Genomic DNA, 27104 nt, shown 5'->3' on the forward strand with positions numbered 1-27104 from the left:
GAGCCTCTGGCAGAAAGCACATGGGGAGACCTGAGGTCGACCCCTGGGGTTTTGGAGTCGGGGATACAGAGGGTCCGAAGCCCGCTATACTCCAACTGAAAAAGAGATATTGGCAGCATATGAAGGGGTTTGAGATGCTTCAGAAGTGGCTGGTACAGAAGCACAGTTGCTCCTGGCACCCCGACTGCCAGTGCTGGGCTGGATGTTCAAAGGAAAGGTCACCTCTACACACCATGCAACTGATGCTACGTGGAGTAAATGGGTTGCACTGATTACCCAGCGGGCTCGAGTAGGAAACCCCAGTCGCCCAGGAATCTTGGAAGTGATTATGGACTGGCCAGAAGGCAAAGATTTTGGATTATCACCAGAGGAGGAGGTGACACGTGCTGAAGAAGCCCCACTCTATAACAAACTACCAGAAGATGAGAAGCAATATGCCCTGTTCACTGATGGGTCCTGTCGCCTTGTGGGAAAGCACTAGAGATGGAAGGCTGCTGTATGGAGTCCTACACGACAAGTAGCAGAAACTGCTCAAGGAGAAGGTGAATCGAGCCAGTTTGCAGAAGTAAAGGCCATCCAGCTGGCCTTAGACATTGCTGAATGGGAAAAGTGGCCAGTGCTCTATCTCTATACTGACTCCTGGATGGTGGCAAATGCCTTGTGGGGCTGGCTGCAGCAGTGGAAGCAAAACAACTGGCAGCGCAGAGGCAAACCCATCTGGGATGCTGCATTGTGGCAAAATATTGCTGCCTGGGTAGAGAACCTGGTTGTAAAGGTATGGTGTGTGGATGCTCACATCCCCAAGAGTCGGACCACTGAAGAACATCGAAACAACCAGCAGGTGGATCAGGCTGCCAAGATTGAAGTGGCTGAGGTGGATCCGGACTGGCAGCATAAGGGTGAACTATTTCTAGCTCAGTGGGCCCATGACACCTCAGGCCATCAAGGGACAGATGCAACATACAGGTGGGCTCGTGATCGAGGGGTGGACTTGACCATGGACGCTATTGCACAGGTTATCCATGAATGTGAAACGTGCGCTGCAATCAAACAAGTGAAGCGGGTAAAGCCTCTGTGGTATGGGGGACAATGGCTGAAATATAAATTTGGAGAGGTCTGGCAAATGGGCTATATCACACTCCCACAAACCCGCCAAGGCAAGCGCCATGTGCTTACAATGGTGGAAACAACCACCGGCTGGCCGGAAACATATCCCGTGCCACATGCCACTGCCCGGAACACCATCTTGGGTCTCGAAAAACAAGTCCTGTGGCAACTTGGCACCCCAGAGAGAACAGAGTCAGACAACAGGGCTCACTTCCAAAATAGCCTCACAGACGGCTGGGTCAAAGAGCATGGCATTGAGTGGGTGTATCACATCCCCTATCACACACCAGCCTCTGGGAAAATTGAATGGTACAATGGACTGTTAAAACCTACACTGAAAGCAATGAGGGGTTGAACATTTAAACACTGGGATACACATTTAGCAAAAGCTACCTGGTTAGTCAATACGAGGGGATCTACCAATCGAGCTGGCCCTGCCCAGTCAGAAATCTTACATACTGTGGAAAGGGGATAGAGTCCCTGTAGTGCATGTAAAAATATATACTGGGGAAGACAGTCTGGGTTATTCCTGCCTCAGGCAAAGGCAAACCCATTCATGGGATTGCTTTTGCTCGAGGACCTGGGTGCACTTGGTTGGTGATGTGGAAGGATGGAGAAATCCAATGTGTGTCTCAAGGGGATTTGATTCCAGGCGAAAACAGCCAATGAACTGAGTGGCATAATGCAAACTGCTATATAATATTGTATGTTATCTCTTCTGTGGTTGCTATATGCCATATCAATGATATTATAGTACAAATCTCCCAATCCATGGAAGATGAACTCTGATGAAACAAGCCGTGCAGCAGTGATGGAACGATGACTGACGTGGTATGCAGCAACCCAACACCACACACACCATCTCTCCTGCCCTGAAAGACTGATACGACAGATGGAGCCTGGAGTCATGGACTGGGTGAACTCAATGGACATTTTTATGGGCATTTTAGAAAGAAGGACCATAAACTAAGGGAATGATGTCTGTGTATTATGTCAAAGAATGGGGAGGGCGGGGGGGCGTAGTGGTTGGTAAGGTTGTATTGGATGGTACATGACCTGGGCGTGGTGTAAATGGGATGGAATAAGGGGTGGAGAATGTGCTGGTTTTGGCTGAGAAAGAGTTAATTCTCATCACTGTAGTGCCTGTAGTAGTCAGGGACCTTTCCAGCTTCCCATGCTCTGCCACGTGGGCAGGAGGCCGGGAGGGGCGGGGCCACAGCCAGGACAGCTGACCCAACTGGCCAATGGGATGTTCGTTCCATACCATGTGATGCCATGGCCAGTACATTAATGGGGGCAGTTGGTGCGCGGGGGTGCAGCTGTGGCTTGGGGACTGGCGGTGTCAGGTTGGTGGGCAGCGAGCAGCTGCGTCACGTGCAGTTTGTTTTGGTTGTTCGTTCCCCTCCCCCGGGTTTTGCACCTCTTTCATTGCTTTCCTTTCCATTGCATTATTGTTGCTGTTGTTGTTATTGTTTTATTTTAATTATTAAACTGTTCTTATCTCAACCCACGAGCTTTACCCTTCTGATTCTCTCCCCCATCCTGCCAGAGGGGGAGTGAGCGAGCGGCTGTGTGGACCTGAGTTGCCGGCTAAACCACAGCAGTGGTCAAAGCTGAAGGTATACTCTGGCAATTATGACTTATGATTATACTTTAATAGGCTGGTTGTTTCCAATGCTAATGGTGAATCTGTAGTTTCATCTGCAGTTGGAAACACGAAGTCATGGGGTACCAGGGTGGGTGGGACATAACTGGGGTGGGATGGTCCATGAGCTTTTGTGAAAAGCGCCTTCATGTCTGTTGTCATTGCCCCGTGGCACAGCACCAGCTTAATATCTGACTTTCTCAGTGTCCCAGTAAATGAGAGAAAATCTACAGATCAAGAAACTCCTTGTACAAGTAAGATAGTTGATTTAGATAGCTAATTAATCAGTAAAGTAACTGACTAGATCTGATTAATTAGTAGTTAACGGTAAGGTTCTGTCAGATTAAATTGATCTCTAGTAACCCAAAGGACAGCTATGAGCTTAAAATCACTGTGATTATTTTCCCCCTGCATTGTTGCAAGAACCCCAGTTAGAGGTAATCTGATAATTTAGGACTATTATATAAGGCTGTCTCCTTGACACAGGACAGTGCTCCAAGCGCTGCTATGATTTGGGGCAACGGTATTCCTAATGCCTGCTAAGTGAGACATGTGATTAAGTAATCATTGATTTTTTTAGGGAAATGTTTGTTGCGCTATCCCTAGTTTCATAGTGCCTGCCAACTCATTGCCCACTGAAGTGCAGATTGTTGCAGGCAGCCAAATAAACAGAAAGCGAGCAGAGAGGCTAAAGCTGGTGACCAGTGTGGGAAATGTAAATGGAAGGCAAAAAACTTATTTTCCAGGTTGTCTTATAGCCCTGCCTTGGTGTTTGGTAAAGTGGAATTTTTTTTTTGAGTAGTCTGTGTCAACGCCATCTGAACAGAAATTGAGCTACGCACATTTTGGGTGCTTCTGCAACACAAATAGTTTGAGTCATGTTACATATCTCAAATATTTTGCTCAGAAGCAGGAAGGCATATGCCCACTCTGGATGTCATCTGAGGGATGCCTGGAAGGCATGTCTGGCAGGCTTATACCAGGATCATTGCAGATCGACATGCTCACTGTAGCTCATAACTGGTAAGAGACAGCATCAGGCCTTGTGGATTTTGACTTCCGCAAGGGGAATATTACTCATTAATTAAGATTTCTTTTTGCAATTAAAATCATTGCAACCTCAGTGTTTTTTCCCCCCTTTTCCACCCTTAACATTGCCTTTGATCTTTAACAAAGGGATTTCAATTTATTTCAGAAGAGATGACGTAGTCGAATGGAAATGATTGCAAGATATTTCTGATAAGTCACTTGCTGTGTTTCCACATTTGTTGCATCAGCTATTACTCATGTACCTACTTGTTTATTACTCTTCTTGAAAGAGCAGTGAAATGGGACTAATAAAGCTATACAAACTGATATTTATAGTTCAGTTGTTGAATCAAAATACAAAACCCTCAAAAACTTGAATTAGAAATCTTTTATCTGAAACAACTTTTGACATACTGTATTCAATTCAGACTGAAATTGAATTAGTTGTTTCAGGCACTTCTAAATAAAGGCAGAGAGATGTAGGTGTGGTTTACAAACTCATAATGTAAATCCATCCCTTTTGTTTTTATCCAGTAGATCCATTAAATTTTATCCTCCAGGAAGTGAGAGATTCAAGTTTGTTTTCTCCTTTATAAAGCCATTTGAAATGGGAGAGGTTTCACCGGGCCTTGTTTTATTTTCTCTTTTGTTTGTTCTGCTTGCAATTTTAGTGAATTGAACATCCATCGCAGTAGGCTGCAGTCATAGTGCCCGTTTTCCATGTGGGTGCCTTAATCTGTAGGCTGGAGGATTTCCCTCTCTTTCTATTCCTAGTTCTCATCTGGTTGCAAATGGACAGGTTTAGGAAGAGGGCTGGAATCCCACATCCTCACCTTGGTGCTTAAGGTACACCTTTGGGGGCGAGACCCCACTTCAAATTCAATGTCCACCTAAGTCAGGACAAGGATTCACACATGGATGTCCCCAGTCTGTAATGTAGCACCTTGAGTGCTATGAAATGAAGTGGTACGGGCCAAGCCTTCTGCTGCAGCTGTTCCAGTTAGGAATCAAGACACCCTTCTGGTGGTATGAACTCAAGTGTTGTCTCCTACTAAACTCTTGCTGGCTTGCCAAGCTCCTGAGCTCAGGTGTAGCTTTCATGGGCTGGGAAGATCTTCTGCCAGCGAAACCACCAGCCCTGAGCATGCTTCTGGGATGCCATGTTGTGACCATCTACCATTGCACAGAGTGCATGTGTGCGGCAGAGCTCAGCAGGGGATGCTAACTGCAGCCTGTGGGAAGGCAATATCTGGTGGTGGCTATGGTTCCCAGAGACAGCCCCTGCAGGACCATCCAATAAGGTTGGTATAGACTAGCTCTAGTTGATTGTCTGTATTTATCCAGCTTCTTCTCCTAATTCACCTGTCTGTTTAAAAAGGATAGATGGTATTCCCACAGTGCACCTGCAAAAAACTGGAACAAAACTCTTATTTTACTCTAGTGCAGAGATAAACATGTTATGCCCTTCTGAAATGTTGGTTTTGCAACAGTTGGGTGCTCTTGAGTAGACATAAAAAACCTAGTGCTCTTTCACAGTGTGACTAATCTTGCTCAGGTTGGGTTTACTTAGGAGAAATAAACTGGGGTTATGTGTATAAGAATTATTTCTGTAGTGAATGTGTGATTTTCTTAATGTCTTTTTTACACAGGGAATAATAAATTATACTCTTAAATAGAATGAGACAGAAGTCAATGCTGCTTTTGAAAATTGGATGCTGACTCAAAGATTGCTTATCGAGTTTCTGAAAACCAAACAAAAGCTTGAATTAAAGTCACTGAGAAGGTTCTGTTGAAATCCATTTCAACTCCTTTGGCACAGAGCATGCAGGCAGAAACGTTTCCTCGCTGGTTAACTAACACTCTCCTCTTGCTCCTGGAACTGTGCAGTTCATGTAATTATACCCCACTCTCCCCAAACACAGAGCACACATAAAATGAAATGGCAGGAAAAAGGCCATGTGTCCCAATAAATACTATAATTTTGTCTGTTATTCCCTTGCTTTCTCTCTTGGTATTTGAGGCTCGATGTTAATTTCGTTGTATAACTAAAGGTGTTTCCTCTGCTTGTTTATAGTAGCTATGATTTCTAAACATCCTTGAAATTATTTGCCATACCATCTCTCCTCATCATGATATTACTTCAATTTGAGCCACTTATAGAAAGTGATTCTTTCTATTTTTAAACAGAAACAGTTGGGAGCCAGAAAAGTATGTATTTGTTTGCCTTTCTATTTTTGGTTTGAAATTGCTGGAAGCCAGTAGGTGGGTTTTTATTTTCTGTTTTAAGATTTTATTTTCAAACTAAAACAAATATTACATATGAGCAATGGCATATATCTTAAATTACTCTTTCTTGTAACAGGAAAAAGTTCTTGTTAGAAATTCTTCTGAAGTGTGGCTCTATTTCTGGAAATCCTTTCTTGCTCACTTCAGCAGAGTCTTTTATCCTCTCCCATTTCACTCAATGATTCTTTCATATGCAGAGGGGTGAGTTTTATAGGAACTTTGCTGGCACTGAGAAATTGGTATGTTTTCCTTCATCTTGTACACTGCACCGATTTTTTGTCATCTACCATCATTCTACCAGCCAAAGGAAAATCATGTAGAGAGTTGACTATTGGATGTGTATACCAAATGAAATCACCTGAACTGTCACCTAAATGGGTAACACTAGTGCCTACTGTTGGATTCCACAGATTTGTTCTCTCCAGAATAGAAATTACAATTCATTATATAACAGGTAGTCCAGTATGAGATCTCATCCCATTCAGGAGAAACAGCAGATTACCTAATTAGAGTTCCCAGAAAACACTGGGAATTACTTAGCCAAAGCAGAAGTAAAAATCTTATAGATTTCTTTAAAAGTAAAACCCCAAATGAACAAAAAAACTCCAATCCCAATCCACCCTCAGTTTTACTTATTTATTCTCTATGGATTTCCTTAAAAATAACCACAACAAAACAAAACAAAAAACACCCACAAAAAAACCCCAACAAACAAAAAACCCCAAAATAACCCAAACCAAACAAACCCCAAAACCCAACCAAACAAAAAACAACCTCCCAACCACATCCATGAGCTTTATTCTGCTTATTTCATAGAAAAGCTTGGATAGCTTTGAGTTAGTGTTGACTTCTAAATCAGTAAAATCAGTTCACATAACACAGCATTGTCTTTGGAAAAGGTTTTTTTTTTTGAGTGGGAGGGTGGTGTGGGGAGGGTAAAGTTGGCAGATCAAAGCATATTAAAACAGTTTTTTTACTCTACTGCCAAGACATGTTATATGAAAATATAACACAGAACTTAAGTAAACAAACTTTATTTTTTTACAGCTTTCCCACTAAGCTTTGAAACCATTCATGGAAGCTGATGGCAATACTCTCGTAAGTATAATTGAAGTTATGCCAGAGTTACTGATCAGCTGAAGAGGTCATATGTTGGATTTGTGTCCTTGTAATCATAGAAGACTGTGGACAACATCAATATCCAAACAAGATCTTGCTTATGGGTCAGGCCAAGTGGTAAGACTGCCTCAGGCTGCCCAAGTTCTGCTCTAAGGATGAAATGACATGTATTGCATGGGCCTGATGCCAGGGGTGCCCTCACTTCCAAGTGCTACCCCTCAATGTATGAGAAAGCAGTAACTTAGGCTAGATATGCTCAGCAAGGGCTTTTCTTAGCCACACATCTGGCTAGCCATTGAGAATCTTAAGGAAATTACAGTTCTCTAGAAGATGAACTACTGATCATAGCTGCCTTTGGTGCTTTCTCAGCCTCATGCATTGTGAGTCGAACTTCGTGAGACATGAAGTCTGGTTTTCAGTATTAGCCCATGCCCTTGCTTTTGCTTGTAGAACAAGTTTTTTCTTTCTTCTGAAACAGTCTCATACACCTATTTCATCCCATTTTTTCCCCTGCAGATTTTGCAGGCTGCAAGCCCCTCAGTCTCTAGCCAGAAGTATCCCCTGGGGCAATCCTCGACTGTTCCCAGCAGCTCTCCAGAGGGATGCTGCCCACCTGAGTTTGGTTGCCAGAGATGATTGCTCAAGGCCACCCATTTGGAAGGGAGGCTGGAAACATGTAGCTCCCATGCTATATATTTGCAAATCCTTGCTGTCAGGCAAGGTAAAGGTAAGGGGAGCCACAAGGGTGTGGGCTGGAGGAAGCTATAGCAGCTTCTAATGATTATGATCAGCTGCCCCTGACCCCCCAGGGTGCCTGGAGCCTTTGATGCAGCTCCCTCTGTTTAGGGAGGGTCAGGCATCCTTTGACTCATGCTCAGAAGGGACCCAAGAGCCCAGCCCAGAGCATAGCCAACAGACCCAGCAGTTTGTGCAGCAGGGTGTGAAGAAGGAGCAAAGTAAGGGGGCCTCAGCTGAAACTGTACTGCTGTAGCAGCCTTAGAAATGGTGGTAACAAGGCAGTTTCCCCAATAGATGTGGAAGCAGCTGTGCCTGTTAGGGCAGAGACTTCCACACAGATTGAACTTCAGATGGCAAATGAAGCTTTCCAAGTCCCAGACTGCAGGAAGTGTCTGGGGCCTCTCTGAGGCCAGGAGAGATGGCCTTTTGCCCTGCAAGAGGTGTGTTGTCTTGGAGGAGCTGTGCTGGCAAGTGGAGGAGATACAGGAGGAAATGAGTAGGCTGCACAGCATCAGAGAAAATGAAAGGGAAGGAGATAGTGTCTTCTCTGAGACACAGCAGCTTCAAAAGCCTGAGTCCCCACCTGCAATGGAGAAGCTGGCAGTGTCTAGCCTTCTGTAGTAAGCAAAACCTCTGGAGAAGGGGAAGGATGGAAGTTGATGACTTCTAGTATCAAGAGGAAGGCTCCTGCCCCACCTAAGAACTTGCAACTGTAAAGTAGATTGACTGCCCTCAAAATTGAAGATGAGCTAGATTTGCCTACTAGCAAAGGAACTGGTTCACCTAACTGTAAACCATGCAAGGCTACTGGGAAGAAATGGTGAGTCATTGCAAATGGTGACTCCCTGCTGTGGAGGACAGAGGCACCTGTGTGTAGGCCCAGCCAACCATCTAGAGAGGTTTTCTGCCTGCTAGGGGCCTGGATCCAGGATATTGTGGAGGGACTGCCAAAGCTTGTCCAGCCCTCTGACTTCTACCCCCTGCTGTTATGCCATGTGAGCACAAATGATACTGCCAGGGGAAACCAGTATATGCTGGGGCCACCCAACTGGAAAGCAGCTTTGCCAAAAAGGGCCTGGGAGTCTTGCTGGACATCAAGTGGAACATGAGCCAGCAATGTGCCCCTGCTATAAAGAAGGCAAATGGTATCCTTGGCTGTGTTAGACAAAACATTGCCAGCAGGTCAAGTGAGGTGATTATTCCCCTTTATTCAGTGCTGGTGAGACCACACCTGGAGTGCTGTGTCCAGTTCTGGGCTTCTCAGTACAAGAGAGACATGGATGTACTGGAGAAAGTCCAATGAAAGACCACAAGGATGAATAGGGGACTGGAGCATCTAATATATGAGAAAAGAGTAAGTGAGCTGGGACTGTTTAGCTTGGAGAACAGGCTCAGGGGGATCTTATTAATGCATCTAAGTGCCTGAATGGAGGGTGCAAAAATGGCAGAGCCAGTCTTTTTTCAGTGGTGCCCAGTGACAGAACTGGAAGCAATGGCACAAAGTGAAACACAGGAGCTTCCCCCTGAGCATCAGGAAGCACCTTTTTTTTTACTGTGAAGGTAACTGAGCACTGACACAGGTTGCCCAGAGAGGTTGTGGAGTCTCCATCCTTAGAGATGTTAAAAAGCTGTCTGGACATGGTCCCAGACAACCAGCTGTAGGTGTCCTTGCTTGAGTGGGGGAGCTGGACTAGACGACCTCGAGAAGTTCCTTCCAAGCTCAACCATACTGTGATTCTGTGGAAAAATAGGAATTCTAAATTGTGAGAAGTGTCTCACTGAAGTTGTCACTTGTACGTTTTGCTCATCAGTGGAGCCTGCCTGGTACAGAAGTGGCTGTGAACAATGCTCAGTTGTACAGCTCCCTTTGCAACCAGCTCGTGAGTTGTTTCCCAAGTGAAGAATTAATAGGTAGCAAGCTTGATGCCTGTATTGTCCTGCAGGATCACTATCAGAGTTCAGCCCTCAGGTCTCAGTTAACTGATGAGTAAATCAAAACCTACCCTGTATTGCCAGCCTTGCACATAAATGACGACACCCCTAAAGCTGCAAATAACTGTAACATTTTGTGTTTATTTCAGAACTTTTTGAGGATTATTGCTCTTGGATTCTCCGTGGAAGCAACAAGAGCTAGATATAGATCTGATTTTTTAAGTTTGTTTTTCAGTTGAACCTGGGGTAATGAAATAAATAATTTGCCATCAGGAAATTGAGCGTTATAGAGAAACATCCACCATTGTCAGAAGCATAGTAATATCATGACATTTGGTTCTGTTTCAGATTGTTCCAGTGACTATGTCTTGTAGTTACAGTACCTTCACAACTGAAACTACCGTTACGCCCCTGGTCGATACCATTGGTTTCACTGGTAATAACTCGGCCTTCCACAGTTTTCTCTTTGTTCTGCACTGATGTTAATGTCTCCTATTAGGAGCAAAACTTAAAAATATCTCTAAATCAGTGTTCACCCAGCTTCACTGAAATGACAGACTGTTGACTCTCATAAGCCAGTTTTCAGCGGAGGAAGCTTTAATTTACTTCTTGGGGAAAGGTTTGCCACTTGAGACTTGCTAATGTGTTGTATTCTCATGGAAAACTGAACCCGAACCCTGCTGGTAAAGCATTTTAAGAATTTTGTGGTAGATTCATTTATATAAATGTTTTCTATTGGTTTAAGATGAATATAGTTTTACTGAAAAGTGTTTATTTCATAAAATATCTGACTCCAAACACGGGTGCTTTGGAGAAAGTGGTTGCTTTTGTTTGTTCATAAATCAACAAAATTTGGGAAGGCAATTTTGTGAATAACACCAGATTTAATTGCTGCAGTCTGGGATTAGATGTTTCTCTTGTGCAGAGCAAAACGGGTATTTTTTTAATAAGATGATGCTGGGCTTTTGAACAGCACTAAAAACATTTAAAAGATTCTGAATTCCATGTTTAAGGTTAATTTGTTGAAAATTACTTCAGCTTTCAGGAAATCTGGGAAAGAAAACTAGAACTCTATCTTAATTCACAAAATCTCACTCAGCAATGATTTTATTACAGATTTATTACAGATTTTATTCAGGCAAACTAAACATAGTGTTGGCTGGGGAAACTGCCCTTCCTTCCCACATTAAGTTCCCAATTCCCCCCACAAAATAAGAAGAGATGGGGATCCATCACCCCTGTTGCTTGCAGCAGGATACCATCATTGCCACTAAATAAAAAATGCACATCTGTAAATCTTTTTTGCTACCCCGAGCTCTTACTAGGTAATTGGGTGGGTTTTTTTTCCCCCTCAGTCTGTATATAAAGCGAGCTCTGACAGAAGATTTACTTAATAGGGATATTAACCCTTTCTTGACAGATGAGCCATACACCAAGTTATTTTGCTTTAGATCATGAATAAGGTTAGTGGAAAGATCTACTTCTTCCTTGGTTGTTTACAGAGAGCCACATCCTGTCTCAGTATTGCTCTTCTTGTTGTACAACTTCATATTGGTTAAAGATGAAATGACCCCACTGTAGTATCATGGCAAGAATGTGATGTTGCCCCGCTACATGGTTTTTGTGCAAGGAAAGCTGATTCATATTTGCTTTTCTTACTACCACTTTGGGTAGCTCTAAAGGAAAGTAACTAGTGTGACTGTGTGACCCATTGATTCACTGAGGCCACATATTATTTCCATGTGTCCTAAATAGTGCATTATTTTCTTTGGAATGAAGGGTGGCCTGTATAGGATAGGGAAATAGCAGAGCCTCCAATACAGCTGATGTGTTTTCTCATTGCTTTTCTTTGTCTGTTGTCATGGAGAATAGTCTGAGAGAGAGAGAGAAGCAGTGGTAGGATTTTAAAAAAAAAAAAAAAAAAAAAAGGAAAAAAAAAGAATATGTGATGATTAAGCAGGAGTCTGGGATTACTCATTCCTGGTAAAGCCTCCCACAAGCGTGTTGTTCAGGTCATCTCAAATAGGCACCAGATAAGCACAGATAAGCACACCACTGCGATATGTGGTTCTGTGCTCTGATACATGCTGCATCACTGGTTAGAGAAAGTTCTAGCTCTTATAAACACTGGTGTCGGTGGTCTCTTCGGTTGCTGTTTCCAGATGGTGTAGGTTTACTCACCTTTAATTTGCCTGTGAGAAGAGCCATCAAATCCTTCAAGAATAATATGAAATGGGGTTTTGTTTTCCTGAAAAGCTGCCTGGCTAGGCAGAGGGGCTGAATTAGTTATGTTCGTAGCATAGCTCTGCAGCGGATCAGGTAGCTACCAGCTTTGCATAGCAACGTTGTGGCCAAGCATGTTAAATCATACGTCACCTTATCCAGCATTTGTCATCCAGAGGCTTCAGAACCTTCCTGAAAATAGTAAAAGGGTGAATGTTCTTGTTCCCATGCCAGAGGTGGAGACGTTGAGGCAAAGAGAAGTCAAGTGCTTTGTCCACAACTGCACGACCAATCAGCCTGTCTGGGGAGAATTTACTTCAAAAGCCAGACTTTACATTTCTAATGACCTCTTCTTCAGTCCATGGTCTTCTGTTTTAGTTTCGCTTTCTATGTGTTTATGTGGAATGAAATATATAGACTGCAAATAAGTAAATATAATTCAGTTGTGTTATTTTTGCAGTGGCTAAAACTCTCATATATGGCATGGCAAACTTCTGGCATATTTATGTTTTATGGTGTGGATAATCTGACAGGTTTGTGTGATTATTTTTTTAAATGAAATTTTACAAAACCCTTGCATAGGGGGAAATACATTCTCTTTACTAAATAAAAAAAGGGGGAGTGGAAAAATAATTTTTTTTCTTTTTTTCAGGATTGCTTATAATGAGCCAAAGGACAACAAAACACCTGGCATGTATTTTTAATCTCCCCATGTTTGTAAATCCCCCTCATGGATTGTAATGAAGCATTAAAATGCTGGAGTTCTAACTTATATTTTTTAACTTCTGAACAGAGAATACAATTCAGGCAAACACGTAGCAAAGTAGAAGCTGCCCGTGGGTGTGAAACAGGAAACACTAGTAGATAGATACATGTATAACAGAGTTATATTTGCTTTTGCTCAACTAGATATACATCAATTTTAATTAACACATTTTACGCTTCAGCTACTACCGTCCCTTCAGCAGCGAGTGCGTTGTGTGTTTTCATCCTGCATATACCACCAGCATCACTACCACGTCCTTCTCTAGCTTCCCCCTCCCCTTTCTACACAAATGTTGCAACACAATCTGAAATTTCCTCTTTTCTTTCCTTCCTGCATTTCTTACAGGTTCCCTTGCGTCAGAAGACAAAAAAGAAAAGTCAAGGTAATGAGAGATTGTTTTTTCTTTTCTCTTCTGGGCTCCTTTTTTGTTATTTTCTTAGTGTGTCTTATTCCTGGGGAGCGTGGGGATTTTATACTGCTACTCAGCTTGTGGAAGGCTGCTTTTTAACTCTACCGATTCTTGCACTGATTCTGAGAAAAATGACAACGGGCTGTTCCTTTGGACTAAATCCTTGTGGTATGTTAATTGAATCAAAGCTGGAAATCAGTGAGGTAGAATCAGCTGCATGCACGTACATGTACGTGTACACACACACACACACACACACACACACACACACGCGGTTTTCAGGTACTTGGCATATTAGTTTTCTCTAGCTGACTTAAATAGATGTATTCTTTTTAGTGCAGCTGTGTGAAGGGAAATACATGCATGCTTCTCTTAAAAGGATCAAAGGATATATTTTTAATCTACAAAAACTTGTGTATGGTTATCTTAGCAGTAATTAGAGTCTGCATTATCTATAGCTTACTATTTTGTTTCTGCACATCAGAATGCCTTTTAAATGAACGTGCGTTACTGTCATAGCCATTATAAAACTGAATCACTTCTAAGTATATTTTAAAATATGCTTGGATGACTCGCTGAGATTGCTCGGTAAGGTTGATATCTTTAATTGGCAGCATCTTCTTTCCTCGTAATGCACTTTTAAACAGGCAGAACACTGTATTTTTAATGGCACAGGGTTCTTTACAATGAGCCGCCGGAGGATATCGTGTAAAGAGCTGGGGCAAGCTGATTGCCAAGGATGGCTTTACAAAAAGAAGGAAAAAGGAGCTTTCATTGGCAACAAATGGAAGAAGTTCTGGTGTGTGTTGAAGGAGTCATCATTGTATTGGTACAGCAGTCAGTTGGTGAGTACAGCGTCCACCCAGCTCTGGGTGCCGGGCAAGCAGCATCTACTGGGACCAAGAGAAGGGGAGCTTCTCTTTAAATTTAGATTTAAATGCACCCTGGAGATGTACAAATGACCGGGTTTATTTCTCAGCCCTGACATTTCTTGTAATCTGGGAAGTGTCTATATGAATGTGAAACATGCAGAAAACTATGAATTTTCTAGTTCAGTAAGTACTTGTGAAATGTTAACTTGCTGTCTGTTCTGCCCTTTAAAGAGCTGCTCTTTGCAGGCATTGGTGATATTTGAATTTGGGAAAGGTTTTCCTGAGTTGGGCAGTTTGCAGACACTCACTATCAAGACTCAAAACAGGAATGCTACTTCACTTCTATTTTGTTTAATTTTCAGAAGCCCCTCTCCTCCTTCTCTCTCCATCCCCTTCCACACTGAGATTAATCTGTTTATTTGTTTGCCTTTTTGTTTGTTTTCCCCCCCTCCCCCCTTTTTTTTTTCTTTCTTTTTATACCAGTTGGCACTGGTAGGGTTGCAGGTATGAGCACTGTCTGTTGGTGATGTTTTTACTCCTGGTCTTGCTGATGTCTCATCCAGAGCATTGTAATTAAAGGTTCTCACATTCTGCTGATTTTTAACTTCCTGCTCTGAGGAGTTGATGCTAGAAGTAAAACCTGCAGGAGGACACAATGTTTTGAATTCAAGGTCCAGCTTTCTGTTCAGAGGATGAGCTCCTCAGGACAGCCAGTGTAGATAGCATTTCTTTTCCCGCTGATCCAGCCCAAATAAGCCTACTCCACTTACGGTGTGAGTGGAAAATAGTTTGAGGCAAAGAACAGCAGGCCCTGAATTCCTGTAATCAGCTGAAGAACTAGGAATTAAAAACTGAAAAAGGGAGCAGTGGGTAGAAGACAGTGAGAAATCCAGAGTAACCCTTTTAATGAAAGGTTATGGCTGAGTGCAAAGCAGTGAGTCCTAGGGAACAGCTGGCTTTACTCCAGGCTGTTTGCTACAGCTTGGCTTGACTGGGCAGAGGTGGTGTCTTGCCCATCCTAGGAAGATTCAGACATAATTATTCTCTTCACTTTGCTCTCTTGCACTGCTACCTCTAAAAATCTCCTATCTGTAGTACCAAGTAGTTTGATTTAGCTTTCTTTCAAGTCAAATACATGTGTGAGACAAAGAGAAAGAAAGAAAAGAAACTGGAAAAGTAGAGGGGAAAAAAAAAGGCTTTGTTTTTTCAATGCTTGCAATATTTCTGCTTGAAAGACATGGCCTGGCACATATTCTCATCAGTGGCATTAATACCCTGCAAAACCTTATTAACATTGACTATTCAAATTCACTGTTGTACTTCTGGCCGAGCAGTGTTAAGAAAGGTGAGCTGGATGGCTGATATATAGTTGGGAGGAAATAAAACAAGGCAAGACCAGGCAAATTTTGCATTCTGGGAAGAGAAGGGTGGTAGTGGAGAGGAGCAAAGTCGTCCATTTGCTTTACTTGTTGTGGCCTGGCTAAATTCCCCTCTTGGGATCCAGAGAAGCCATGGTCACACTCATCCCAGTGCTACTAGACAGCGTTCGCCATTTGGCTGTACTCATCCTTTTGGTTCATACCCGCTCTGCTGTCACTGATGCCCCAAAATGAACAAGGCTGAAGAATGGGTGGCAGCCTCATTCCGGTCTATTTCATATACTCTAAAGAGCTGACATGGCTTCAAAATACTGTTGCCTTATGTCAGCCCTGACTTCTCACCTATCACAGTTCTTCTTGCAAACACGCTAGCTGGTAGCACCTCTTTGCTTTCAACATTTGCTGACTTTTGCACAATGTTTTACATTAAAAACCTGAGATTTCTTTGGGCAACTTAAAGTGCAACCTCTGCATGATTGTAGATTCAGGCAACATTTGCAGAATGGCAGTAATTAGAGGGTGTGGGAAGGAGAGGAGGTGTCCTTTGTTAAGATCTGCTTACTTAAATTGATGAGACCAGAGCCATGCTTAAAGTCAGATATGAGATGAATTAGACCTGTTGTGTTTTCACAGATATTTTCACCTCTAGACTGATGAAGCAGAAATAGCAGTGACATATTCACTGGCTTGCTTGGTATTTCTTCCTACTTCTGTATCTGGCCTGGCTTCAATACTGCCTGTACTTCCAATGCATTCAGTGAAGTTAATCCTTGGTCCCAACAGGCCATCCAAGATGACAACCTTAAGTTCATAGTTGTGTTGAAAAAGGAGGAGTCCAGCTCCCTACATGTCGGAAGCTTCCTGTGACAGGCCCTTTTCAAGGCTGAAGTGAAAGGTGGTGGTGGAAGAGCAGGGCTGAGGTCAAAGGAACCGGGGCACGCTGGCTGCCTGTAGCTCTGCCTGACCAGTTTCATTCTTGTGAGAAATGAGCGTGTTTTGTTCGCGGCTGTGTGGAAACCACAGTCAACCAGACACTGACAACTGTAGCATAGCAACAGGGTGCTAGACCTAACCTTTTTTTTTTCTAATGGAGATGGAGAAAATAGGGAGTGGGTGGAATTTGTACGTGAACTTGCATTGTCCTAGATTTGGGTAGGTAACCTCAGCTGACATCGTGTTCTCGGTGAAGTCTGTCTTTAGGCGCCTCCAAAACTCTGGATGTTTCTGTCATCCTGATTTACTTTGCCTTCAGGCCAAGGTTCTGGGTCTTGTATGTGAGGCAGATTGGGGGAGGAGATATAGGACACTTGTGACACTTGCAGACAGTAGTTCCTTCAATTTAACATAAAATACGTTGCAAAAGCCACAGCTCAAAAGAGAAATAATAAAATGCTGAGAAGGGTCAGCAACAGCAGATCAGACACCCTAAGAACCAAGCTTCTACTTCACTGACAGCAAACCAGAACACACAGGCAAATCTAAATTAGCTTTCGACCAGCTAGCTGAAGTACTGGGCCTGGCGAAGTTAGGGCTCCAGTGGTCTCAGCAGGCTTGGGTAGACTGCCCTGAAACCTCTTCCCACGTATGCTTGCTCTTTCTATAAAACATGGATATCACATGAGGCAGGTAAACTTTTGTTTGCAGCATGGATGTGCCCCCACCTGGAAAGGGGAAGCTGTTTTGGACTAGGAAGAAACAGAGAAGGGTCGGTTTTGCAATGGAAACCAACACAGGAAATATCAGAAAATTAATGTGAGCAGTCAGACTTTCTGGGGGCATTCAGGAACACCGGACTCCTGGGACAACTGCTTCTTGTTAATGTTTGGTTCTCTCTTTTGAGTACTGCTCTCTGGTAGGCAGCTGCCTTGAAGACAAATGTTTAAAGAGGACAGTATGTGATCCTGCCTGCCCCGTCAGCAGTTTTAGTTCTCATACTGAAACCCTCGAGGGAATCAGTACCTCTGCATATGAAGAGGGATGGAGGGGGAAGATCGTCACATTTAATCCCAGGCGCCTGCCTCCTTGTGGTTGTTGAGGCTGTGTTGGATAGTGTTGGCTGGAAAGGGACAGAGGGCTAAACGTCTCTGTCTTGTGGGCCTTTAGGATAGCTCGGCTGGTTTTCCAAATAGAGTTGAAATACAGTTTTGCAGGATGTTAATGATGGTTGTCATGGGGATTCAGCTGAAAAGAAATATAAATATAAAATCAAAAGGTTGCAGACTGTGATCTACTCACTATTTATCTTCAGGGTTCTTTCCCTGTTCACTGCATTTAAATTGGTCCACACTCCAACACCTTTGCCAGGAGCTGCAGACTTTTAAAACAGAAACCTTTCACCTTTGAGTTATAGATGCTGCTTACATGAATGACAACAAGTCACAGGTGTCGTTTACTTGTGCTGAGGGCTTCGGGGACCTCTGGTCAAATACGTTACATAAATTTTTCACAGTTCTATAGGTTGCCTCACTGGTGTAGTTGGCAGAGAGAAAAAAAGACTAAAGAGGCTTGAGGACTGAACTGCGCCTGGGTCTTCTGGGGGCAGCGCCGAAACACTGTGATGAAACTATCGGGGGTACCCTGAATTGCAGATCGGAGCTGTTCCACGATGACTAGATATTTTCACTTTACAGTGCTATTTTTTAAAATCTTTCTGCATCATTACATTCACTTTAACTATTGAAAAAGGACTATTAAATAATTTACTAAATCTCCTAAAGCCACAAAATTTAGGCAATGTATTGAGACAAGCTAAGACAGACATTAGCCTCTTTCATTGGATTCATGCATTATGTTTCATAAATATGTTTGAATTTTTTCTTTAGTGAAAAGCTTTTTCTGTGAAAAAGTGGTTACTCTCATTTTTGCCCTAAGCATTTGCAGAGGTTGTTATTATTGAAATGATTTTCCTACAATTGGGCATAGGAATAAGCACAGATAACCTGCATAAAAACCACAAGAGATAACAGCTTATTCTTTTAAACATCCTGATTAAATAGGAAACAGGTCAAGGTTCTTTTAATCTGACTTTTTTTAGGGCTATATTACAGCACTGCAATAAAATCTGAAGGAAGTTTGAGTGAAATATGTGAGTTTAATAATAACATGTTTAAAGTCACATTAAAAGTAACATTTCAGAGGAAAGAAAATGTTTAGGACTTCTATACACTTTTAATGTTTTAAAATGTCATTTTTATCCCACGAATGACCAAGAAGATGCCTTCCACTTGTTCTGTTCCTAGTGTTTGTTTGGAATTCTGTTTGCTGACTGTAATAACGTTCATAAGCTTTTACTGTTAAGTTTTGTTTTCCTTTGTTTTCTTCCTTTTTTTTTCTGGTAATTATGGAACTACATACCCATCAAACCCTTGTTTTCTCTTACATAGATGTCACATTTGAGACTTGTACCATTAGTGCATTTCAAAAAAAGAAAAAAAAGGAAGGAGATGTGGTTCTTAAAATTCACACCATTATCCTCCTTCCTTTCACGCATACATAAAATGAAATGTTAACCTTTTCTTATAAACGAGCAAATGCGAAATCACTGACAGAATTCATATAAAACCTGACCGCAATGAGCATAATCTTTTACCAACTGGAACATGCCAAATACTGCATAAGAACATTGCATAAGAAGTCTGGAGATTTCTCTGTTGTAAAACTGGTAAACATAAATTACTGAATCAAAGCCTACAGACCTATTTCCGTTAGCAATTTAGAGAGTATTCCTCTATTTTAGATACTCATTGGATATGTCAGTGGTTCAAGTCCAAGTTCTATCTCTGCACGGGTGGAAGCACCCCAGGTGAGTGTTCCCACACTGCCTTACAGGTTCCTGATAATTCAGTAGCCCAACAGAATATCTGAATGATCAAATATTTGTATAAAGTAGAACTGAATTGACAGCAGAGACAGTGACTTATCTAATGGCATAGCATGGACTTAATTTCCTCATGAGTGTCTGTGTAGCACATGAGCAATTGACAGGATGCAGTCTAGTCCAGTGGCTACTGCACCAATAGATGAAACTGGCTGAGCTGTGTTTGCAGTCGTAACATGTCAGGTGAACCCCCCTGCCCCAAACCCTAGTCACCCACTCACCTACCTGATGGTTTACCTATCTCAGGCCACGGATTCATTAGTGTGTGGGTGAGAAGGTACCTGGTTATATTCTTTTTTACAGAGTCTTTATTTCTTTTTTTTTTTAAAAAAATCTGGGATTATTGATTGATGCTGCAGAGAAATATCTGGCATTATATAAGTTTTGCATCCAGCAAATAATGGCTTTGATACCCCATGAACTGCTTTTTTGAAGTTGGTCCCTGGTGTTCTTAAATTGGTCTTTGGAACCAAACAGGAATTTCAGTGTTCTTGCTGCACCTGTTCTAGTAAGCAACCACTCTTTCTGGCACAGAAACACAGGATAGTACATTGTCTATCTTTAGTGCAATGCACCCCATGGATAAAGCTCCTCCTTTACTCACCCCCTACTCATTCGCTCATCCCTATATACTTAGTCTACTATGGATCTGGGATAGAAATACTAGCTCAAGTCTAACTGATTGAAATATTAAAAAACCCCCACCTTTTAAAAAATCTTGTAATTTTTTCTTTTGTTAATTGTTATTTTGTGTCAGTGAGTTTAGTCTCACTAAATTCCAACCTGTGGAATGGAAACAAAAGCTCCCTAAGCCAAGCTCTAAACAAGTTTGACAGGTACAAATATAATCAGAGAAAGTTAAAAACCCACAACTGCAAATAAGCACTTTTCTGTACAAATACAGCCACCTTGCAAAATCCAGCCCAGATATTTCTTCTGTACTGAAAGAAAATAAAAAAAAAACCCAACCCCTTCTACCACTTTTTTTTTTTGCCCTCAAGCAAGCAAAACCATTTACTGTTGAAGATGCAAAATATAAACCTCTCATATGGATATTTAATACATGTAAACTGTAGGAATGATGGTTATGCTGTGGTTTATTGTATACCAAAGAACAGATACACAGAGGTGCGGGGAAGCCACCCACTGAAAAATCCATTCTGTATCCTTCAGTTCTCAGAAATTCATACTTCCAAGCATTAAAACTCAGACTTGTCTCGATGAACATCTTTTTATAGTCTCTTCATATGCATGCATAATGTGACTTGAGATACTGTCAGTCATCTTCATTTATCCTCTGACTTTGTAATTGCTGTGTATATTTTACCTGCTTTAACTCAGCGTACATTTTCAGAATTTTAATGTGCCCAGGGATAAGGGCTGGGAGCAGCAAAAAAGTGATTCAGGAATGAACACTTTCTGTATTTTGGGAAGTACAGTTTTTCCTGAAAATAGGTGTTACAGACTTTTGTCTACATTATCGTTCCTCTTAGGAGGAGTCCTAGTCTTATTGCGGCTGATGGGGTGAATGTAGATAGATGTAGTGAAGGAAGACGTTTCAGCTGCAGGCAGCAAGAACAGGGATTTGAGGCTAACAGGTAGCTTCGGTTTTACTGGAGCCATGCTCTGACACAGAGTCGAGCTGACCCAGAGCAGAGGTGCCAATGTTCAGTAAATGCTCTCCTGTCCAGAAAGGGGTGATTGCATATAAACAGTGTGCTGTAAACGTCTGCCTGGCTTTTGCTACCTCCTGTACGATGCCTGCAGGTTTCTGGGGGGGACTGACAGCTGGCTGGCCAGAGCCATCTGAGGCTGGTTTGCAGCGTTTAACTACAGAGCTCAGCTGCGTGGGGCCACCCCTTGCACTGTTTCACCTCCTGGGGAGGGAGCAGCCCATATTGCCTCTGCCTTGCTCACACAGAGGTTACCCTTCACATGGGTGGCCCTACAAAACAGTCCATGTTACAGTTACCCAGGGGAGACCCTCCTCCATCTCTGTCTAGGATAATTTCTTGCTACTTTTGAACTCCCATCGCTATAGACATGTATTTTTCAAATATACATAGATCATTATGTGTGGTGCTGTTACGCATCTGTGTAACATGCATATGTGCTGTATAACGGAACAAATGCTCCTTTGAGACTGTATGTAACTTCCAGACATGAACGGATGATATAACTCTTATTTGTTCTCTCCTATGTCATCTATCTCTTTTGAGAGGTTTATGTTTTTAGAGCTAAGGTTCAGTAGTTTCTTTTTCTGTGGTCTATGGACAAAGCTTAGCTGGCCTCTTTGTCGAAAGAAGTTGTGTGATCACTGATGGCTGTAAAGGAATCGGGATCCTCTGCCTTCCTGCTGCTTCTAGTCCTGGTTTGATCCAAACCTAAATTTTGCCCTTGACAATTTCAGACTCTGGACTAGAGTTATGACTTACCTATGCATCTTATCTAAGGGTGCTCTGATACAAATGCTACAAGGTGAGGAAGAGGGTGAAATCTACCTCAGCACTATTGTAGGAGTTGAGGATCCTTCCTTTTTCAGATACTTTGGTATTTGGAAATGTGCAACAAACCCTACGCTCACATTCTGCCACTTGCAGAGATAGGAGTAGTGGCGTTCTAGCATCTAGGACTTGCACCAAGAGTAGCTGGTATAGGAATATTTCGTGTTCCCAAATATCAGCCAAAACTTCGGGTGTTAATCTGTCCCCATGGTGATAAGCATATATTTTCATACTATAAAAAGCTGTCAAAACCAAGCACTTGCATGTTAAATATCATTGAGCATTGGAGTCTGGTAGTTTACCAATTGGTTGATGTGGTGATTTTTAAATTTCTTTTTTGTTGCAGGCTGAAAAAGCAGAAGGATTCATCAGACTTCCAGACTTCAGTGTGGACCGAGCAACTGAATGCAAAAAAAAGCAGTAAGTTTATCTCTTGCCCCCAGTTTTGCAGGATTTTTACAACATAGCAAGGAATTGAATCTCAGTAGTGCCTGACAATGAAGCTGTGGGGAGCTCTTCTGTGTTGTATAAATAATGAGATATTAATTGAGCTACTGAAAGAAAACCATATTGCAAAAATATTTTTGAAAACTCTCTGCCAGATGTGCTCTGTTAAAACTACAAATAAAAAAGTAGATCAGAATGCCAAATGCTTCCCCCTCCTTCTCTTTGATCACTGATTCTAAAGACATCGTATTCTATCTTAGATACCTTCTCTTAGGCGGGAAGGTCAACAGAGGTGCAAGTAATCCTCCTTCCCTCCAAGTTGGGACTATTCTTTAGGCTGCTGTGGTGCAACTTTGTTTAACCGGGTACAAGTTTCAAAATATTCTCTTCAAACTCCATACGCAGCACTGACTTCCAGCTGCTTCTGAGTACACTTCAAAGGTTTGGAGGTGTGCTGCTGCTGTTCAAAGTTATAAAACTCAGCATGGTTTTTATTTTGTCCCTCAAGAGAAAGCCTTCATTCTCCTGTTCGGGTCTCATGCTGACATTAGCTGTAGGTCTTCTTGAGATTAACTATGGGCTTGACTCCTCCAAACAACGGGGACAGCTCTTTTGAATATGGGGAGCTCCACTTTGTTTTCTCAGAGGACAGGTTGAGTCACATAGTACAGGACCATGAGAAAATGTTGCCCCTCACTTCTGCAGCTGTTGGCTGTCAGTGACTGGGAGGAAAACACATGCTCATTACTTATTTAGGATGGAGCAAGTTAGGACAACTGTGAGGATTGACTGGGGCTGCTGGGGCCCAGTCAAATAGTGTGTGCTTCCATGGGACAGTCAGGCATCTAATGAGGAACGAAAGAGGAAAGTCACATAGTCTCAGGTTCGTGACAATATTTTAGGAAAAAAGAAACCCCTCTGAAAAATCTTACTGATGGCTATTCAACTAAAGCACAGTCTGGGGCTGAGACCAACACGTTAAATATTGGCATGTCAAGGGACTCCATTTTGTTTGTTTCAAACCTGTCATCTAGTTGCCCCTTTGGGACCTCCTAAAACTTGGCTTGGAAAAGACAGTGAAGAATCAGTCCCTACCCACGCGCCATGTGCTGCTTGTGATTTTATTGCAGTAGATCTCCCTTTTCTCAAACATCAGTTTTCCATGCTGTGGGGTCTTAGCCTTCCATCACTTATGGAAGCTGTTCCGTACCTTGGGTCACTGCTGCTACTTTCTCTGAACTTTTCCAGGTTTACTATGCTTTTCTGAGCTGAGGGAAGCAAAGCTGCACAGTGTTCGAGATGTGGGCACATGAGTGAATTATGTAATGGCATAATGAAGGTCTTTGTTTTATTCTTCATTCCTTCCTTTTTAGTTCCTGTAGTTTATACCCCCTGAGTAATGTGTGGCCTAGGAAATGAGACAAAAATAGACTAGAATTTTAGGAAAGAGCTATATGAATGGATAAACTGATCTGGATTAATATGGTGGAGTGAATAAATATTTTAAACGATTCATTTAGCTATTTTTTTCCTTTTCTTATGTAAACTAGTTTTCTTCATATCTCTTCTATTTTTCTTTTCTTAAAGTGCTATTAAGATCAGCCACCCACAGATCAAGACATTTTATTTTGCGGCAGAAAATGTTCTGGAAATGAACACGTAAGTAGGAGCAACTGGCCATGTTTCATCCTGTCTTGCACCTGAGAACACCCTTTAAGAGTTCATTCCCTCCCTGTCAAGTGGTTTTTGACAAAGTTATTTGGGGAATTACTGAGTCTGTTTTGTTTTCTGATCATTGTATAGAAGGAAAATACTGTTATTTGTTCACTAATGCCAGCTGAAATCAGAATCACATTATTAGCCTGATTTTGATACTAATCTTCCTGACATTTGCTGGTATAAATCCCTTTCCATTAGAGAGGCATAAAGATTTCATAAAAAGTTCATCACCTTGGGAGAAGCGAGGGAAGAAAGGAAAGACAGGGAAAAGCTTAATACAGTTTTGTCCCAGAAGTGATCTAGGACTAAAATACAATATTGTCTGCTTTCGGAATAGCATGTTAGTTAGCAAGGAGGGTTAAAGGAATAGAAAGGGTTGTTTCTTTAATGTAAGTAAGCATTTACTTCACCACCAAACTATGTTGCAGTTAAACAATCCTCATGACAGATCAAAAATTTTCTTTCCACAGATGTCCATAAGAACAATAATGTATTAATACAGTTTTTAATGCAAGAAGTAAAAATGGATATGAAACTGCCATTTTAGAAACCAGTGTGATATCAGAAATAGATATTACTTGCTACTGATCCTGCTTTGGCTGATTTAGATACATCTCATATCTTCTTTGTCTTTTTTACTACAGATTGCAGTCCATTCCCAATGCTATTACATTAAATGGCCAAATACTGGATAAAAAGCAGTACAATTTAAATGGGAAGAGAGCTCCTATGATAGTCAGGTCATTCTTTAATTGTGGTTTTGCTTTGTGAGATGTGCTCACCTTTGTGAGATTCTTCATAGGGCATTGAGTGTTCTTTCCCTCTATGAACAGGAGACCTCATACATATTTACCACAAAAGAAAAGAATAGAGGTTGAGAGAACATGTGTGACCTTCCAAAAGGGCTATAGATACAGAAATGCACGATACTACAGCAGTGTACATATATGTATATTCATAAATCTGTACTCTATAGATGCATACAAGTAAGTATTGATGGAAAGAACATGTTGCCCTTTTAACTTGGAGCAGCACAGAGCATACTGGTAGGGAGATAACTATCCATTTCTGTATCACTGTGTTTCCTACTAGAGCTCCTGAACAGAATGAGAAGTTCTAGAGGCAGATGGGCTGAGGATGACTGAGAATGAGGGACTGCCGGACAGTAATATTTCTGTAGAGAGAGTAACCCTCATTGAGAGAGAAGAGAGGGAAGAATGTAGGGAGAAGGAAAAGGAAAATTAGAGCTAATGGAGAACATTAATGAGTGCTAGCAGCCAGTTTGGAGCCCAGCTAGAAATTCTCTGTGTCTTAGTGACCCTTCTGAAATGTTTAGACTCATGTGAGTGAGTGATTGAAATCTATGCAGGTGTCACAGCTCTTATGCCCCCAGAACGATTTTCTTCAAACTCTGCTTCTCCAGTAAATGTCATTTTGGCTTAAAGCTAGGTAGCCTAGTGTTAGGGCAGCTTGCACTATACTCCACTAATACTAATTCCTCACTGTTGTAACTGATGATGTTTTCCCTGGCAAAGTATAAAATACATGCATTTAATACATAAAGAACATGCATACTCACGCATATGTCAAAACAGACTAAAAGCCATCTGCTCTCTTGGCTTCCGTCCCGCAAATACATATGCATGTGAGTGGTTCCACTGCGCTCACTGGGGCATTCGCGTGTGTCGAGTTACTGTTGTGCATAAATGTTTGATGGATCATGACCTTTTGTAATTCTTCATGCATATATATCTATTAAATCAACAGTGGATTTATTAATACAGTCATTTGCTTCATTAATTTAGCATGCATTTGCCATTGTCATGCACACAGGAAAAATAAATGCGTGCTGGCTAGCCTTCAACCTGGCCTGTTGCACATGGTTATTAGTGATCTGTCTGACCTTGTGGTCAATGAAGCCCTGTGTTTTTTAGCAAACCTTTTCTTTTGTTTAGATTTTTTTTATTTAAAAAATCATTCAATTATGATTCCAAGCTGTTAGAACAAAGTCAATAATCCACTCTTACAGAAATGACACTTTGTTTTCTTGAATTGTTACGTAGCTCTATTGTTCATACTGCAGTCTAAAAATCCAGATACTTTGACACTGATCTTACTAGCAAATTTCCCATTGCTTCAGCAAAATCGAGATTAGACACAATGTTTTTTTCAGCGTTATGAATCTTAATTCCTGCCCTTCGTACATTCCTTATTTAGGCCTTGAGTTTTAATCTGAAAGGCTTGAGATATTTTAGTTGTTAGTTTCTTAAGACCTGGATAGATCTGAATGACCAACAGGCAAACACAATATACAAAAATGATATCCAGAGATTGTTTCTAGCACTAGAAAAATGGAGCCACCTAGAAAGAGAAATGAAAAAACCCTGTTAATAGCCTAAAGCAACACAGGAAGTGACACTTACTAAAAACAAAAGTATATAGGGTGTTAAATAAAGCCGTATGTAATGGTCAGAAAGTCTAGTTTAAATGGCTTAGATTCTTAGATTGTGCTATGATAGCTTTGACCAGGGCATTGATCTTCATTGATCTTCAATGGCTCCCATGCCTTTTGCTTCATCTCGGGTGAAAGACAACATCCTAACAGCAGGACCAGGCCACTGACACTGTGTTATACAGCACACACACTTTTCCTTTAGCTTCCACAAATGCAATTCCTTGGTCATCAGTAGTGCTTTCTTCAGGATCAGGGAAAGAAGTCCCAGGCAACTATTCCTGCTCATCATGGGGAATATTAGTATTCAGGTAACCGGTGACTTTCTAGAGGATGTTTTAAGAAATAGAAGGAAACTTTGACATTTAGTATTCAGGTTAATGAAAATAGATGTAGTAACTTAGAAAACATCTGAAAGGGGCAAAACTGTGTCCGAACAGCATGTCCAAACAGTGTCCCTAACTCTATATTCCCTCTTTTTCTAACACAGGTGGCTAAGCAAGCTGGGGATGGCTGTAGACCCACAGGCACCCAATGGGAAGAATGAGGAAGGTATGCTCCTAATAGTAGTTTCAGTGTATTAACTACATCATGTTCTTC

The 27104-nt window shown here is 41.8% G+C and overlaps 1 protein-coding gene across 2 annotated transcripts in view; it reads left to right on the forward strand.

Moving 5' to 3' along the window:
• Window positions 1-13178: 13178 nt before the first annotated feature.
• The window catches only part of IPCEF1 (interaction protein for cytohesin exchange factors 1), a 37049-nt gene continuing 23123 nt past the window's right edge, over window positions 13179-27104 (forward strand). For both annotated transcript variants that reach the window (XM_075087898.1, XM_075087899.1), the window contains exons 1-5: window positions 13179-13227; window positions 13930-14099; window positions 22233-22306; window positions 23921-23992; window positions 26995-27056. In XM_075087898.1, coding sequence (XP_074943999.1) covers window positions 13941-14099; window positions 22233-22306; window positions 23921-23992; window positions 26995-27056 — 367 coding nt within the window. In that variant the 5' untranslated portion in view covers window positions 13179-13227; window positions 13930-13940. The remainder of the gene's footprint in view (window positions 13228-13929; window positions 14100-22232; window positions 22307-23920; window positions 23993-26994; window positions 27057-27104) is intronic.

The sequence above is a fragment of the Phalacrocorax aristotelis genome, chromosome 3 (genome assembly GCF_949628215.1).
Source record: "Phalacrocorax aristotelis chromosome 3, bGulAri2.1, whole genome shotgun sequence".
Taxonomy (NCBI): Eukaryota; Metazoa; Chordata; class Aves; order Suliformes; family Phalacrocoracidae; genus Phalacrocorax; species Phalacrocorax aristotelis.